The sequence below is a fragment of the Pieris brassicae genome, chromosome 3 (genome assembly GCF_905147105.1).
Source record: "Pieris brassicae chromosome 3, ilPieBrab1.1, whole genome shotgun sequence".
NCBI classification, from domain to species: domain Eukaryota; kingdom Metazoa; phylum Arthropoda; class Insecta; order Lepidoptera; family Pieridae; genus Pieris; species Pieris brassicae.
In genome coordinates this window covers 14491346-14508360 of record NC_059667.1, presented here as the reverse complement: position 1 = coordinate 14508360, position 17015 = coordinate 14491346, and the positions used below count along the sequence as shown (strand labels likewise).

General features: G+C 32.7%; 2 protein-coding genes across 6 annotated transcripts in view; one reads left to right on the top strand and one right to left on the bottom strand.

The window, feature by feature from the left end:
* Positions 1–527: 527 nt before the first annotated feature.
* On the top strand, positions 528–2056 carry LOC123706623. Its single transcript, XM_045655889.1, has 3 exons — positions 528–875; positions 950–1168; positions 1344–2056. Exons 1-3 carry the CDS (start codon positions 681–683, stop codon positions 2025–2027), a joined length of 1098 nt encoding a protein of 365 aa, XP_045511845.1. The 5' UTR covers positions 528–680; the 3' UTR covers positions 2028–2056.
* Positions 2057–3630: 1574 nt separating this feature from the next.
* The window catches only part of LOC123706621 (DENN domain-containing protein Crag), a 34195-nt gene continuing 20810 nt past the window's right edge, over positions 3631–17015 (bottom strand). For 2 of the 5 annotated variants that reach the window (XM_045655884.1, XM_045655885.1), the window contains exons 21-35: positions 16655–16795; positions 16290–16393; positions 15874–15982; positions 14693–14804; positions 13829–14014; positions 12624–12704; positions 11949–12023; positions 10136–10368; positions 8706–8830; positions 8132–8308; positions 7264–7354; positions 6312–6497; positions 5676–5826; positions 5012–5128; positions 3631–3990 (exon numbers count right to left, since the gene is read on the bottom strand). In XM_045655884.1, coding sequence (XP_045511840.1) covers positions 3798–3990; positions 5012–5128; positions 5676–5826; positions 6312–6497; positions 7264–7354; positions 8132–8308; positions 8706–8830; positions 10136–10368; positions 11949–12023; positions 12624–12704; positions 13829–14014; positions 14693–14804; positions 15874–15982; positions 16290–16393; positions 16655–16795 — 2081 coding nt within the window. In that variant the 3' untranslated portion in view covers positions 3631–3797. The remainder of the gene's footprint in view (positions 3991–5011; positions 5129–5675; positions 5827–6311; positions 6498–7263; positions 7355–8131; positions 8309–8705; positions 8831–10135; positions 10369–11948; positions 12024–12623; positions 12705–13828; positions 14015–14692; positions 14805–15873; positions 15983–16289; positions 16394–16654; positions 16796–17015) is intronic. The other 3 variants (XM_045655886.1, XM_045655887.1, XM_045655888.1) reach the window with 3 other exon arrangements.

Here is a 17015-nt window from a genome sequence, read left to right as displayed (position 1 = left end):
CGCGGCGTCCAGTAGGGTGACCACCACGGGGAGGTGATCGGACAGGAACTCATCAACGATCACGTCCTGTGTCATCTGGCACGTCAGTCCCTGGTGTACCACGATATCCAAGGTGTCCTCTCGGTGGTTGGCCTGGTCAGGGTAGTGCGTCGGCACGTCCGGGCCGGACACTGAAAAATCCAGCGTCTCGGCATCGTGTAGCAGGCGTCTACCCCGTGGGTTTTCTATGCGCGAATTCCACGCCGGGTGCTTCGCATTCCAGTCGCCGGCCATGACGCAAGGATGGGCGGCGGTGAGGAGCGCGCGGATATCGGCGGAATGGTATTGGTTGTTTGGCGGGGCGTAGACCGCAAAGAAGCCTGTGGGGCGACCTGCGAGCTGCAGCTCCACACCCCACATTCGGTGGTTTTTTGATGTACCATGAGCACAAAGACACTCTGTGGTACTGATAATTGATAAATTACGACTGACATTTGTCATATTATCTTGGCAGATGTGATCAATTATTATTGCTAGTTGCTACTTAACCTGTGCATCATAGGTACTTATAAAAGCTATATTGCAGGATTTCCAAATATTTTGAATTCGATTAATTTTTCTCGTTTAGTTTAAATCTCTGTTAGAGTTAACTTAAACAACGGCAAAGAATTATCGACTTAACAGTTCGTCAGTATTATATTATGTTTGCCATAAACACTCGCCGCTTATTACGTATAGGTACAAAAGTTTTTGTACGAGAAATCAGGCAAAGGAGGTTACCAGGACCAAATCCTGGTTTAGATAATCGATTAGAAGAATTTAGAAAAGATGGTATCAAGGTTACCGATGATGATGCTGAAGAATTTATTGAAAAATCAGACAGTACCTTTTTTGATGTAAGTTTTTGTAGAAAAATATTTTTTGAGGTTACTTATTAAATTGAATTGTATAGATTATTATACTTTTTTAGGTGGGTCAAGCATACAATGAACATTTTAATGAGACCTTGATTGGGAAATATAAATTAAGAAATCAAATTGTAAAAGAAAGATATTTTAAAGAGAACATGCCAAATTTGTTAACCTGGAGTGAAAAAGAACAGATTCGACATTTAGCTACCACTATGCCTGATGAATGGACCCCGCAAAAAATAGCTGAAAGCTTTCCAGTTACAGAAGCTGTTGTTAAGGTTAATATAGTAATTTACTAACTTTACCATATTTAATTTAGTATTTTACTAACATCTCAAGAATATATGAAAATTATTTCATGTTATTCAGACCATTTAATATTTTTCATACAAGTGGCATTCAGATGTATCTCTGGAATATTTCAAGTTATTTAAAAATAATTATTAATTTTAGAAACTACTCAAATTTCCATGGAAACCTGCTACTGAGCAAAGAATTTCTAGACATGATGCTTCTGCAATGAGGAATTGGAGAGAACTGAAGGAGGGTACTCTAGATATACCTGAAAACTTAAGGCAACATTTTCTTAAATTCTCAGAAAGGACCATACCACCCTTGAAAAAATCTAGTATTAAAATTGATGTAACACAAGAGGAGAAAATGGGTGAGTTTGAGAGAATTATTAAAAAATGTGCCTCTGAAGACTACAGTGACAAGGAAAATCATACAGAAAATCGGACTAATGTTCATAATAACACAGAAAAAGTAAAGAAAGATAAAAAAATACTCACTTTAGATGAATTAAGTAGTAAAATTAAAAATAGATTAGAGAAAGGGAAAAATGTTGATTTACCTGATCAACTTATTATTAGCTCAATGTCAGATGTTTCCAAGGCAAAACCCAATATAAGCCAAGACATAGAACTAAGTTATATTGAGGATAGTAAATCAAGTGAAGTGACAGATTTTAAAGAGGAATCAAAGAAGTTAGAAGTTTTATCTGGCACCAACTATCCTGAAAGGATAAGGATTCCTAAAAAAGCCTACAAAAAAAATGCTACTTTTAAGGTTAATGACTGTTTCTATGATCATGATGGAAGATTTTTGTATAGAGTTATAGGAATGACTGAAAATTAAATTAAAGGAAATAAAACAATTATTTAGAAGCTTGTTTTATATAAAATTATATGCCTTTATTACACTGTCCTTTATGATAAAATAGAACAAGTCAAATACTAAATGCTAAGATCAAATTATTGCATGTCTTTTATATAACTATGCAGTATATCTATTCTTATATAGATATGTGATTACATCGTTACAAAAATACATTTGTTACATATTTGTACAGAATAATGAACATAATATGGCTTTAAGACATCACATCTGTTTCTAAATAAAATAAACTCTTCTAGGACAAATTGAGTAAAATAAGAATTTACTAAAAACACAAAATGTGATATAAATTGATATTTTTAACAATATTTAAATTGATGCTGATAAGTATAGGGAAAAGTGAATTAGGTATACAGAAATCTAGTACAGGGTTGAAACATATTATGTAAGACATGATTTGAGCCAACCACTAAGATTGTTGGAAAGGTTTTAAACTAACACACAATTTCAGTGTATATAACAAAATAATCATTTATTTAGGCCTTTTACACATTGCATTGTACTCCAAACTGAGGTTTTTAAGCATTTTACAAATTTTAACTGACATAACAAAAGTTAAAATTTCACAAACATTTATAAAGATATTAAGGTTTCACATATCACCACACTATTTACATTAAGTGTTAGGAAAAGCCACATAGAATACATTCACATAATATAAACAATGAATTTGAATATAGGCCATAATTTTGTTTGTCCCGGCTCAACATTGGACGGCACGTATTTTTAATAGTACATTCAAATTATAATGCCACTTAACAAAGCAAAATGTCTCAACTTATGTCCTCAACACAAAAAAAAAATATTAAGAGTAGCAAATAATAAAAATTCTTAAGAAATTTAAAACAATAATTCAATAAACCCTTTTACACTCGTATGTGACTTTTTTAATTTCAATACCTTTTTAACCTTTCAAATATTGTATATCTACTATAATATCACAAACAATTTCGTTAAAATTTTAATAATACCGAAAAGTTGAATTCCTCTACCGAGAATGATGTTTATGCAATTACTTGATTTACTTATTATTTACATATAGTTTTATATGTTACCATAACAAGGCCATCAAAAGCTAAAATTGTTTTGTGACGCAAATTTAAGTAATTGCCTGAAAATTCGATGAATGATGATGATGATTTGAAAATGAGATGATAAATTTTTATTCTCTCAAATTTGAAGTTAGCACAAAATTTATCAGGTCAGAGCATATTATTGAACAAATTTACTAAGTTAGTCTGGTATAAGAAAAAGACTATTCATTATAATTTTCATACTTGTGTGATCTTTGTATATTGGGAGTGAAAGCAAATTTTTATTTAAATTTGATTTCCTCTCACTTGATAGAGGTTGTATGTATAGAATTTAGCCAAAATGGAGAATGTCCACTGGCCGCTTTGGCCATTTGCCACTGTCCCAAATTACATAAGTGATTAAAGTTTATAGACTAATTATTTAATTATAATATACTATATATATATAGGGCTGTACATCAAATATATATTTTCATATATATTATGTTATAGCAAAAGCATGGATTTAATTTTTAAAATATATGTATAAAAATTATTTGAGAATAATTTAAATCAGAGGTATCAAGTGTAAACCAAAATTTTAAAACCATGTACAAAGTATAATAAAATTAAACAGCAATCTATTTTGCATACTTTGAATATTATATTATGTAGCGGGGCATCTGGACATTCCCCTTTAAAATTGTTCCAACGGAATTCATACTTCTTCTACTTTAAGTCTAAGTCGTTTGAAATAATGCCTACAATAGGCGGCCGTGAGTGATGGAGGTAAGTCCTGAGGTCTCGCCTCACTTCCTAGTTGTTCTAATGCTCGCGTATACTCGCGTTGTAGTGCTACAAAATCGATATTTTGTTCCCCAAGGGCTGTCATTGCGAGGAAAATTATGTCCCTGTAAAATAAAATTTTGTATAGTACTAAAATTATAAAATAACAACATTTAGGTTTAGTCATATGCCTAAATGTTTTAATTGTGAAACCATTTTGAAAGTACTTTCAGAAATTAATTAATCAAAGTGTTTTTTATCCATAAACCTAACCTAACCACAAGGTTAACTAAGTTATAATGTCATTGTTTCAATTATCAATATAAACAGGTTCAATACCAGCAAAAAATGAATATAAATGTTATCATATGTTTTGTATTATGAGCTCTAAAACTACGCTTTTTATATAAACCTAACTTAGTAGTTAAGTAATGTTATTCATAAATATACTAAGATTTAATGGGCTATTTGACAAGATTTTAAAATCATTTTAAGTTATTCATTAGTGACTAAGGCTATCCAATTATAATTATATTATAATTTTAGGCTTTAAGACTCAAATTAAAAATATGTCTTTACACAATTTGGTTTTAGACAACATTTCGACACACCGGTCCTTATAACGTACCATTCCAGTACACACGTAAACGAAGGTCAAGTTTTTTAAAGATACCGGCAAAGTCCGGAGTGGGGGAAAGTTTGCGCAAACGTCAATTGATTAACCAATCACGCGATTGACACGTCGCTCTCCTGCCCACCAAGCGATACCTAAAAATCGCTTCTGCGCAGGCAAGGACATTTGTTCAAGATGTTTGCCGGTATCTATACATTTTAATTATCATCCTTAAAGTACACAAATACTCAGAACTTAATTCGATCAAAATCAGTGTCTGTCAAAACTAAACTCCAGGACTCTATATTAGACAAGGGATGGCATATTATTAACTGGCACCATATGTCATCGTCGATTTGACTAATGTGTGACCGTTTTGTGTCACGTGACTGACGTATAGGATTCGATATTTTAAATAAGTTTTTTTGACATATTAATGATTATTCCAAGTTATTTTACTCTGTAATTTAGTACAGAATACTCTCAAAAGCACTTTATAAGGTCATATATAAGTAGTACCCAACTCTACATACCTATAATATGAATGATAGCGTTTATTTCCCGACGTGGATTCCCTCCAAGAAGCCAATTTGCGTATCGCATCCGATAAATCATTGCTGAGAAGTCCATCAAGTATTGATACAATTACTCTGAAATTTTAAAATGTTATATCAAAACGCATTTCTAAACTGCCAGGTGCTAATAACATTTTAGATTTCATGTATTTATTACGTCACTTACTGAGGACGACTGCTCATGAAGTGACGTAATATCCGAGTATATATCGGTTAAAAAAAAGTTTTATTTAATAGTTTAGTTAATTTTGATCGAATGGACTAATTTTTTATCGGTAATTTATATTGCAAATACCAACTTTTCGCATTACATACTATTTCTGGACACTTAAGTTAAGTTATGTAAATAATGTAATAAATTTGTATTTATAGTCGCTAATTATTAGCCCAGACATTGTAAACAAAATTATGTACAGATTTTTAAAATAAAATAATATAAAGTTTTATGGATATATTTTATAAGAGTGCTGATTGTCTCCTATTACCACAGAGTCAACAATTTGATAGGAAACGAGAGTTTCAAAGAAAATCGTATTTATACCCCTTAAGTTAAGAAACTTTTCAATTATTAGCTTACACATTTAAATATAATTTTACGCGTTTCTTCTAATTTAATACGTACGACTGTCTATGCTGGGTGTCGTGTTCCGTTAAAAGCAATGCCCGTATTTGCCTCGATCGCGTCGTGTGTCGTCCCCTCCACGCGCGATACAACGGCTCTGCCTCACCGTCCGCACAGCGTAGAGTATCCCAACCACAAATGACACGACAACCTATAATAAAATCACAGATCTCACTTGAATTTCTGAAGTATTTACTGTGCAGAGAAATTTAGGATGTAAAATAAAATAATTTATAACAATATTTCGTACAAGAGATTTCTACAAGATTGAGATGCTGTTAGCATAAAAAAAATAACACTGATATGTAGTATTGTCCTTTAATAACATAGCTTTTACACATTAAAGAAAACACTTTTTGAACGGATTGAAGCTATGTATTATTATAAATATTTTACATATTTTTTCCCGACGTTTCGCGTGCTTTACAGCGTGCGTGTCACGGTCACGGTCACGTCTCACCGTCAACCCGTTAAAAAAGTGTTTTCTTGAAACACTACTATGTTTATATTTTTATACGAAAGAGGTTTGAATACTAGAACATCTCCATTGAATTTGTAGAAATATCTCTGCGGTATTTAACTTTCTCGAACTAACTCTTTTGTAAACATTTAAAAAAACTTATAAATTTTACTCACCCCCAACTTTATCCGTATCAGAAAGGGCGTCCGAGCTGGTGTACCGCGACGAGTAATTTGGGCACACCAGGTCTGGTAAATGGTTTTCAATATTGGCCCTTTCCAAAAACCACACCAAGTTCCAATAAACAATGGGATGGGACTCAACAAACTCTGGCTCCGCTAAACTTGCGTCTCCTTCTCTACCTGTTGATTTCACACTTTTATGAACCTCCGCCTCGTACGAACACGAATTATTTGCGTAATTCCCCAATGTTTTAGCTAACTACAATACAATTTGAAGATATTGACTTTTTCACCTTCGAAAAGGGCTTGAGGACATATTTCAGGAAGCGGGAGGACAATTTATTTTTTCTTTACAATATTCAGCTGTAGTTTGATTATTATTTAATATCAGTTTCATTTTTTTACCTCTTCATGTTCATAATTGACTTATGTTTCGTATATGTTGATTATTAAAGTAATTCGGTTTCTGTGTAAGAGTAGTAAGTGTTTTCTTTTTTATAATATGTATATTTGTAGCTGTAAGAATACTTGTAAATAAATAAAATAAATAATTGTTTGCGATGTGTATAAACTGGTATTACCTCATACTATTCTATATATCTAAATAAGTAATGGACAATTATCTTACATTATACACTAATTGTCGTATAAGTAAAACTGTTCATAATAATATTATTATTCTGTACTACTAGTAAACCCGACAGACGTTGTCCTGTATACACGTCTTAAATACAACAATGTTTTTCAAACGATTTTCGAATCCTTTGTCATTGTTTAAAAATTAAAATCGATCAAGATGTTTAGGAGTTTAATGTGTATATACAAAGATCTAACTCTGTGTTGTACTGCTAAAATTCCTATTTTTTCATGGGGCAGATCATCCAAAAAGACAATTAACTCTCCAATTTTAATCCATTAAATCTCAGTTTACACAAATACGACTTACCTAGAATAGATTCAAACTCTTTTCTCAGCACCAACGGATTCAAATAAGGCACACTCAAGGTCTCCGACTGTGTTTGCTCTGCTCTTATAATCTGTTATTAAAAAATTCAATGATTTTCCAATTAATGGAACAACATATATGACAGAGCGCTTTTTAAGATACATCTTGGCGCGCACCACCTCTTTATTGAACCAACTACCACTCCAGGTATATCTAAACATTTACAGGGCCTTTTAGAGCACTACCTTATAGGCTGGCAACGCACTTGCAAACCTCCTGTTGTTGCAGGTGTCCATTGGCGGCGGTAAACATTCATAAATCCCATAAAAAAACACCGATATTCGTAAATGTTGGAAATAAGAAACAGCATCTTTGGTAGTCCCAGCGAAAAATATATTTTGGGAATTTAAAGGCATATTTGGCACCGATATTTACAATTTTTATGCTTTTACAACATACTCTGAGCTACCTACGTATTAATATTTATAGTAAATAAATATTAATACTGATACTGGCCCATTATTACGTCACGTTTTTTTAAACGGTTTTTTCATCTCATGTTAAGTAATACCGCCAAGCAAGGACACTGTCAATGCCAAAGTGGTGCGCGCATCGCGGGTGCAATGCCGCCCTTTTAAGAATTGGTACGTTCTTTTCTTGAAGGAATCCATGAAGTACTATCGTTTAATGACACTTGCAAACACACACACACACACAACTTGCAAAACCAACACAAAAAAAAACCAGTAAAAATATTGAAATCTTTCTTCTCTAGTTAAGCAAGCAGTTGACCATCGTTTGCTGCCCGACTTGACGCCCACCGTTGCTTGGGTTCAAAGTTATTTACGTATCCCCTTTTCGCTCTTACCTGTATGGAGAGCAACGGCACGGTATGTCTCCCGCAAGCAGTACACCGAGTGTTAAGATTGGAGTCATCGGCCGCCCAACCAGCCATTATGTCTTCGTCGTAGAGCCAAGCCAGGCATTGGTGGCATTGGGAACAAGATGTCATTTGTACTATGACTGACGCGTCTTTATTGTTCTCCTGAAAAGATCATTTTTTTTATAACTATTTATTGGTTGTATTCATACAGATTTTGTTTATGTTCTTGATATAAATAATTCCTAACATTTATACAATAAATACTTATTACAGCACCGTATCTGCATATTCTGTAAATGGCTTTTATAATCACGACTTCGCTGTCAAATATGTCAAACTTCGCGCGCATGAAACTAATCAATTTATATCGGAATTTGAAGCCATAAATACTCTGTGTAATTTAAAGTTTTTCTGAAATTTGGCGCCATATTCGTTTTCAAGTAAGCTGAACTTAGCTTACTTCTTTGTTTATCAGAATAGCAATACTAATTTTTTTTTAATCTTATTATGAACATTATTAATAAAGATGATTTGGCCCTATGGGACGTTTAATACATACATTTTGCTGCGGATATAAATTGTCGGGAAGATGTGACAAAAGCGTCGCCAGTGACCCACGTTCCATACTGCACGCTAGTTCCGCATCACTCGAAGCCCGTCTGAAGCCTGGTGCGCCTGACCAATCTGTTAAAAATATTTAAACAGAATTAAGTTTTGTGGCGGTTGTTGTATGGTTACATTCGAAACACTTTGTTTAAAGCTGAGTAATTTATTATTAATTTAATGAATGAAAATATGCTTATAACTAACATAAAATTATGGTAGTGGCGCTAACAAAAAAAAAATTGCCTTATAAGGGTTCATTAATCTAAATGACACTTATATTATTTTTATCGTGATTTACGTGTCTGTTTACTTTTTATTTTTAATGTATCATCTTTTTAGTTTAGTTTGTTTATTGGTTCCTGTTTAGTTTTAAAAAAATATATGTATTTATTCATTTTAAGTACAATTGCATTACAATGTGTAAGATTTGGGAACCCTTTTAAGTAAAAAATACCTGTGTCAGGGTTTCCAGCTCTATCATAACAAACTTAATTATACATTCCTTAAAATATTTAATTTAAATATAATTTATTTACATCTTTTTTTTGTTTTGGTTTTGTCTTAATAACTGTGTATAACATGTATTTTTGAACTTCTTGCCTATCTTATGTAATTTAATACATTTTTTATATATATATAATCACAGTGGTTGCCTGGAAGAGATCGCTCGAAAGCAATAAGGCCGCCAGTTGCCCTCCTTTTGATTTAATTATGTTCAATTTTTTATATTGTAATGTAACGAAGTGTTAATAAATAAAATAAATAACTTATTGGACATTATCGGAAACTCCAATGTTAACTTAAAATTTATAAGTGTGGTAAAAACTAAAGGACTCAAGAATGCGATGATTGTTTACAATTCGTTTACGCTTCTAATTATTACCTAAAATATTTATTTGTAACTCAACTAAAGTTAGGTTACATAACTACCGTTACAATGTTTTTTTTATAGAAAATACGTTTCTTTGATATGAAGTCTGTCTTCACTTGTTTAGAGTGAGTGAGAGAGAGGTCATAGTATTTAAAAGCTTCTCGTCTGTACGCTTAAATGATTAACTACGATTCCCTGGTTTCATGTAAACGTAGGCACTCGGGTTAAATATACTATACGGTATAACAGTTCTGTATGAATGTATAGTATATGGTTTGTAAAAAGAAACCAGAAGAGTATATATTGCGCGATACATATGATCAACGAATAAAGTGTAAGGTACGATTCTTGATAGAAGAAAAATTGTTTCGGTTGGGTAAAAAGTGCATCGGTCTCATCAATTGATTACGAAAAGTATAATGAGAACGTGCGACTCTGTACGAGCTAAAAGCGATGGTAATATGTCTAAAGTACGAACGGAGTAACAGAACTTTAAGTATATAATGAATTACCTTCGGTATTAAATTCTGATGATCCGTCAGTCGAGTCTTCCTCCGTAATGAAGCTGGTCAAAGCACTGGTTGCGTTTCCTATAGCGCCTTTAACCTTAACCGGCGTAGAGTTAGCGGATATAACTTCCTTCATTTCGTCAAACTTCTTCGCCATACTGGTGGCAGCCGATTTGAGGCTACTAAGACCGCTTTGTAGCAATTCGTTCGACTTCTTTCCAGCTATACTTGTTGGACTGAAAATTATTATTATTTTACCGAAATATCTAAATTACTTAAGAGTCCCATTAGTTCCCCACTATAGTTTAGTTATTCCATCATTGTTAATCACTGAACATAGTAACTTCTTACATAACTATAACTGAATTAGTATCGTCACAAATCGTGAGCTAATATCTTAAACAATTGAATACTGCCACAGTCACGTTCATCTGAAGGTGTTCTGTAGCGGCTTCCTAATACATAATCTACACTAATATTATAAAGAGAAAAGATTTGATTGTCTTTTGTTAACATAGGTTTTGCACATTGAAAGAAAACACTTATAATCGGATTGAAGCTATGTATTATTAAACTTATAATTATTTTACATAATTAAAAAAAAACCGACGTTTCGCGTGGGTGGTCACGGTGACCTATTGTGTATATGTATACGGTGAATTAAGTAAAATAATTATAAGTTTATAATAATACATAGCTTCAATCCGTTTTAAAAGTGTTTTCTTTCAAAGATTTGATTGTTTTTTCCAAAACAATCAACTGGACTGATTTGAAAAATACTTTCACCGTTAGAACCCTACGTTATCGCTGATGAATATAAACTATAGAATATTTTTAACAAAAGGGTAGTTTCAAATTAAGATTAGTGATTCGTGTGAAAAAATTCCTAAATTGCGTACGCTGTAGAAACTATGAACAATAAAGAAAAATAGCTCAGTTTTATGTAGAAAAAGGCCGATACGCCATAAGACTAACAACAAAATATTCTTTTTGCTTTTATAAGTCCATTTACTGAGAAAAGATTTAGGCAAGAGCACAATAGCTAGATTAAATATATATGTCGCAGTAAAGTAGTTAAATCAGAGAGTTAATTGAAGAACGATATTCAATCAAGTCGCCAGCATGTTGATTTAAATAAAGCAGCGTCGAAAACGTTTAACTGTCTATCTGACCGAAAGCCAGCTTGTTGATTAACAATGTAAAACAAGACTCCGCCATGATTATTTCATTTGTTATTGTTATTTCGGTGTGATCGTGAAGAACTGAGAGCTTGGAAATTCCGTGTTTTGTTTTATTGTAAATGGTTGTTAGGTTAGTCTTGTTGCCTAGGAACGTTTAGGAAAATCGTTATACGTTTCGTTCAGTCACTTATTTGATGGAAATTTAGGGTCTTGATTAAATATCGATATTTAATTAACTGTCTGATTTAACTAGTTTACTGCGACATAAACACATCTAGTTTAATATTTAGTTTCTACAAATAAAGTGTAAGTTTATATGGGTTTTAATCTTGTGCACTGGATATAATTTTCTGTGAACAAAAATACTTTTTACACTTTCCCATAACTTGACTTCGTTGAATTTCATTGCTAGAAGTTTCATGTTGTCTTACATAAGACAGCACACACAGACACACACAGTTAGAACACAAATTTGAAATAACCTTAATAAATAACAGATAAAACGTATTAGACCCAACACCGTTATTAGAAATAAAAACCTCACAAGGACGCATCATTCCATTAATATAACCGTCACCGAACCGACACCAATTTTAATTATCCAAACACTCCTTGGATTACGCCCATGGGCTTACCTGAAGTAACTTTCAATAATTTCTTTTCCGATTTTCATGTCTTTACGCAACGAGAGGCGACTGGGCGAATACCGCCTGAGGAAACAAATATTCTAATACTTCCGTAGGCTATTATGAAACGTGTATGCATTTAAAAACTTCGGTGACATTAGTTAGCTAATAAAAAACATATTCAACGTTCAATAATGCTTTAATTTCGTTAATTTCAGCGCCTTTTATACGGTAAGGTATATTAATTTTTGTCACTTTTCTAACAGACATACCTTTACAAATCTTTAACATTTTTTTTGTTAAAATCGGCCAATACACAACAATAAAATCTAGCAATATGTTTAATTACTGCAATAAATTCTAAGTAATAAAGAGGTACAAACATAATATTGTATTCTTGCTTTTTATAAAAAGTGTATTATTAAAAAACAATCTAATTGTAATTCTAAACCATTCTCGAATTCATTAGAAAACACTGAAAATTCTTTAAAATCGGTCCAGTTTAGGACTTCAATTATAACACACGCACAAAAGATTTATGTAAAAAGATATTATTTTTTTTTTAAATCATAATCGTATATAACTAATACATAGGTATTTTTATAAATCCTATTTTAGAGTATAGTTTAGCAATGGACAAAAGTGGAAATTGAGAAGTATAGTAGTAGTATTCTCTATACTCACCCAAAACTAATCTTGAGCGAGTTCCCAAGACTGACAAGGCTTGACACAGTAGCTGGCGCCGTCTCGCTCCTATGCAGTTTCCTGGCGAAAGGAAACTATCGAGGTTATCGCATTCTATAATTAACTGACATCTAGCGGGGAGTTAGCGAGGTGAACAGTTAGTTAGCGTAGATATCGTGGCCTGATTCAAATAGGCAGTTAAAATTGACTTTAATTTTATGTTAAAATAACTATGAAATTGAATTATATTAAAACGTTTCAGAAAATGACTAACGCCAAACAAATTTGTATGAAAATGGTCACACTAATGTCATTCCCATACCAAGCCCAGGATTGTCATGATCCGGCCACGACATAAATCTCGGCAAGTAACTTGGCCAAATTGCGGAGGAAAGTTCGCGCATGTCGCTTTAGGAGTAAAAATTCCATAATACGATTGGACAACTTATTTGCCGGAATTATACAAACGCATGCGCATATCGCTGCTTCAATTCAAAAGTACCACAAATCTAAATAATATTTTTTATATATCATATAATATGGCGGTTTAGATTATATTTCGTAAACGTAAATTTAAAAAAAAAACGGTTGATTACGTTTTGTATCTTTTTCAAATATGAAAATATAAAGGATTACGATTGTATTTTTGCAATAAAAACTTATTTGCGTTTATTTTTATTTATGCTACTTTTGAATTGAACCAGCGATATATACTATTGGTGTTAGCATCACATTATGAAATTTCTAATCTATTATGATTCTAGAAAATATAGCGATTGGATACTACATTTTCATAGGAGGGACGGATATTGGTTTGGTAAAAACTCATTCCGATTTTTAATTTACGTGATAGACTACAAATTTTAACACTTTTCCACACCTTCTAACTTAAATAAAAAAAACAGATTTCCTTCTAAATCTTACTTACAATAACAAGAAAACGCCTTTGTGGCTGCCACAAAGCACGGGTTACATGACCCTAGTCATGTCCTTTACTAAATATAAATACTTTTTAACTAAAAAAAAGGACTGATAAAGCTCTCCAGTGTGAAATATTTAGTCACGGAAATTAATATCTTTTATATTCCACTAAGGACTTGAACCTGAGACGACTTCGTTTGCAATGTGCTAAGCACCAATGAGACAATTAAATAGCATGATTAATGTTGCCATTTTTTTATAAATAGTCAAAGGAAGGTTTATACCCGGTCGTTTCTTGGGGTTCGTCCTGGAAGGAGTTGCTCCGTCTATGAAACAGTTTTGGGCTGACGCTCAATTCGTGTTTAGGTGGAGGTGGCTCTTCTATACGGGGCTCAGGTGGCATTAGTGGCTCGTCTTGAGATAACGCTCCCAAGGGGTCATCTGATAATACGGGTGTTCGGGGGGATAATCTGGAATAATTCAGGAAAACGTAAGAAAATATGATTTTCATAAATAACTTTTGCTAACATTATTTCTTCCTAAAACAGGAAACATAACAAACACTAATATTATAAAAATGTGAATTTGCATAGAAAAGACTCTTAAACTACTGGACCAAATTGAAAAGTTGCTAAATCTTTAAAATGCTACATTATACCTGGCTTTAAATATTCCCAAAAACGTTATAGATCTGTATGAAAACTTCTAAAATGTAATCCAAGATGTGATATAAAAATCCATGTGCCACGTACGCTGCGGAAACTATAGACAATATAGCAAAATGGTATAACAGTTTTACAGAAGACATCAATATTTATTTATTTATTACAGAAATATTTACATTTTCCTTACAGACAATGACAATACGATAATATAAACATCTACAAAAAGCCGCAATACCTACTAACTACTTCAAATTTAATAACAAAATCCAGCTGGGACTTTGTTTTATAACTTATAAAATTGCTAATTAAACACTACTTAAAACAATCACAAAAGAGATTTTTAATGAGAAAATTTAATTAACTGTTTAAGACACAAATACAGTTACAGTTACTGATATTTACACATTATAATTTAAAAAATTGAATCATGCTAAAACTGAAAAATTTGTTCAAAAGCTATTTTAGTATTAGAAAATATCTTACTTAAGCGGAGACTGTTGATTCTTCAATTCATTCGGTACGGGAGTCAAGTCTCGCTCGGACTCCTCTGGGAAGCTCAGGGCTCTAGTACAACGGGTTTTTGGATTCGTATTACCTGAAATATTTGATTCTGTTGTTAATTCTAGGCGTTTCTATTCTAGCCGGAGTTCATGATTTCATATTCGGAGAAATACTGAGGTAAATGTTAATGGTAGAGAGGACATAAATATTATCCTAAACGGTTTATATGAAGGTTTATTAAACTTGCAATAATGTGAAGACACCTATCGTATATAGACTCATAGCTGATACACGGATTCAATTCATAGTAGAAACCGTACAAGTCTGTGTTATTTTAATTTGAGAAATTTTCGCCACAACCAAAAAGTTAACCAAATTCTGAGCCACTAAGTCTTTGAAACCGCAAGATATACATAATATATAATAATAATAACTCTGACACTTGTTAAGTTCCGTGGCGGTTGTTGTAGATATGTTTAAATATATGTGTAATGAAAGACTTTGTTTGAAGCTGGGTGTGAACTAGCTTGAATCGTTTAATGAGCTATCACTAGCATAACATAAATAAATAATATTAGTGGGACATTATCAAAAACAATTTATGAGTGTGGGAAAAACTAAAGGGCCCATATTGGCTTCAAGTGTGCGATGTTTGGTAACATTTAGTTTACGCTTCTAATTATTCAGTAAATTATATACATGTAACTTTACTAATGTTAGGCTTTTTTATTATAAAGGACCACATACTAGCCTAAATTTATGGGCGAGTCGGATCCACCCGCATTACCTCTCGTGTTTGACAATCTTGTTGAAGATTTTTTACAGCTGCGGAAGAAAGCCCATCCCGGGATACCCTCGTGCCGTCTCGAGCTCCAGATCACACTTGGCCCTTTCAAATGTTGCACAGTCAACAAGTAAATGAACCACCGTTTGGTCGGTTCTGTCGTCAGTCACACACGGGGCTCGTCTTCAGTTTAATGTTAGGTTGCATAACTCAGTGTTCGATTTATAATTTTAGTGCGAAATTTCGCCGGATTTCTGTTGTGATAAATTCGTAAAATACTGCCAAAAACCAGCTATATTTAATATAACGTTGAAATCCATGTCATAAAACGATCAATTCCCGATCGTCCCGCAACATAATTTCGAATAAAATTACTCACCAAATGCAAGCCTTTGCAGGTTCTGAACGATTTGAGCGTCTCCCGCAAAACTCTCCGACCGTGTCAATATGCGCAGATCTGACGGACTTTCTGGACTTACGTGGATAGTCTGATGAAAAATTAAAAAAAAAATCATACATTATTTTAGGTTTTGTAAGCATTCTTAGAACCATTTCTTAAATTTTTATAATTACAAATTTTTGTTCTCATTATTTTTTGCTGATATTTTTAGAGGTTTTTTCTCATTTATTATATTTAATAAGTATTTTAATGCCAATAATAACTATCATAATTCATTTTTGGTCTAGTTATGTTTACACTATGTTTAAGAGAGAGAGGCACTCCAGAAGTTTAATATGCATGAAATATTATATCAAGATTATATTTAACAAAATATACAAATCTTAAAAACTCACCTGTCTCTTCTCAGATATAGGCACCGATGGCTCGGGTTCGTCATTACCTAAAGAGTTACTTCTGGGACGCGACGTTTCGCTGAGATCAGGATCTGATGGAAGGCCTGAAAAAACATTTAGTACAATAAATAAAGTGTTTATTCGCTTATATATTGCTTTTGTTTTACTGATACAACAAAACGTAGTTAATACAATAAATTTATTATTTATTTATTAAATCATTGTTAGTTAGTTTTAACATTACATTAAAATATGAATAAATATATATTAGAATAAAAAAACGCTTCAAAGTAATAAAAACTAACAAAAGCAGAATAAAGTTGTTAAATTTCGACGCTCTCAATGTTTCCACAAATTAAACATACCAGATATAAGTATTCCCGCGTGGGCGGAAATGCCATGAGCCCGAGTATGCGGTCGTGCGTTCGTGTTCGTCCGTACTATGTTCCCACGACGACACAAGGCATCGAACGCGTTCGCGCACGCTTCTGCTTCACGTACACACACTAAGATGTATATAATAATATAAAATGACAAATTGTAATTGAAAATAAATCACCTTAAACATAATCCCTAGATAAAAGCACCACAACTTTTAAAACAGTATTAAAATATTTTCTTCATCGGTAAACCGACTTCGGCCTTAAAAGCTAGTTTGAAAAAATTTCATTCAAAGCTGCAATTCATATAAAAATTAAACAGGTCTTGTATTGAGTTGTAATGCTT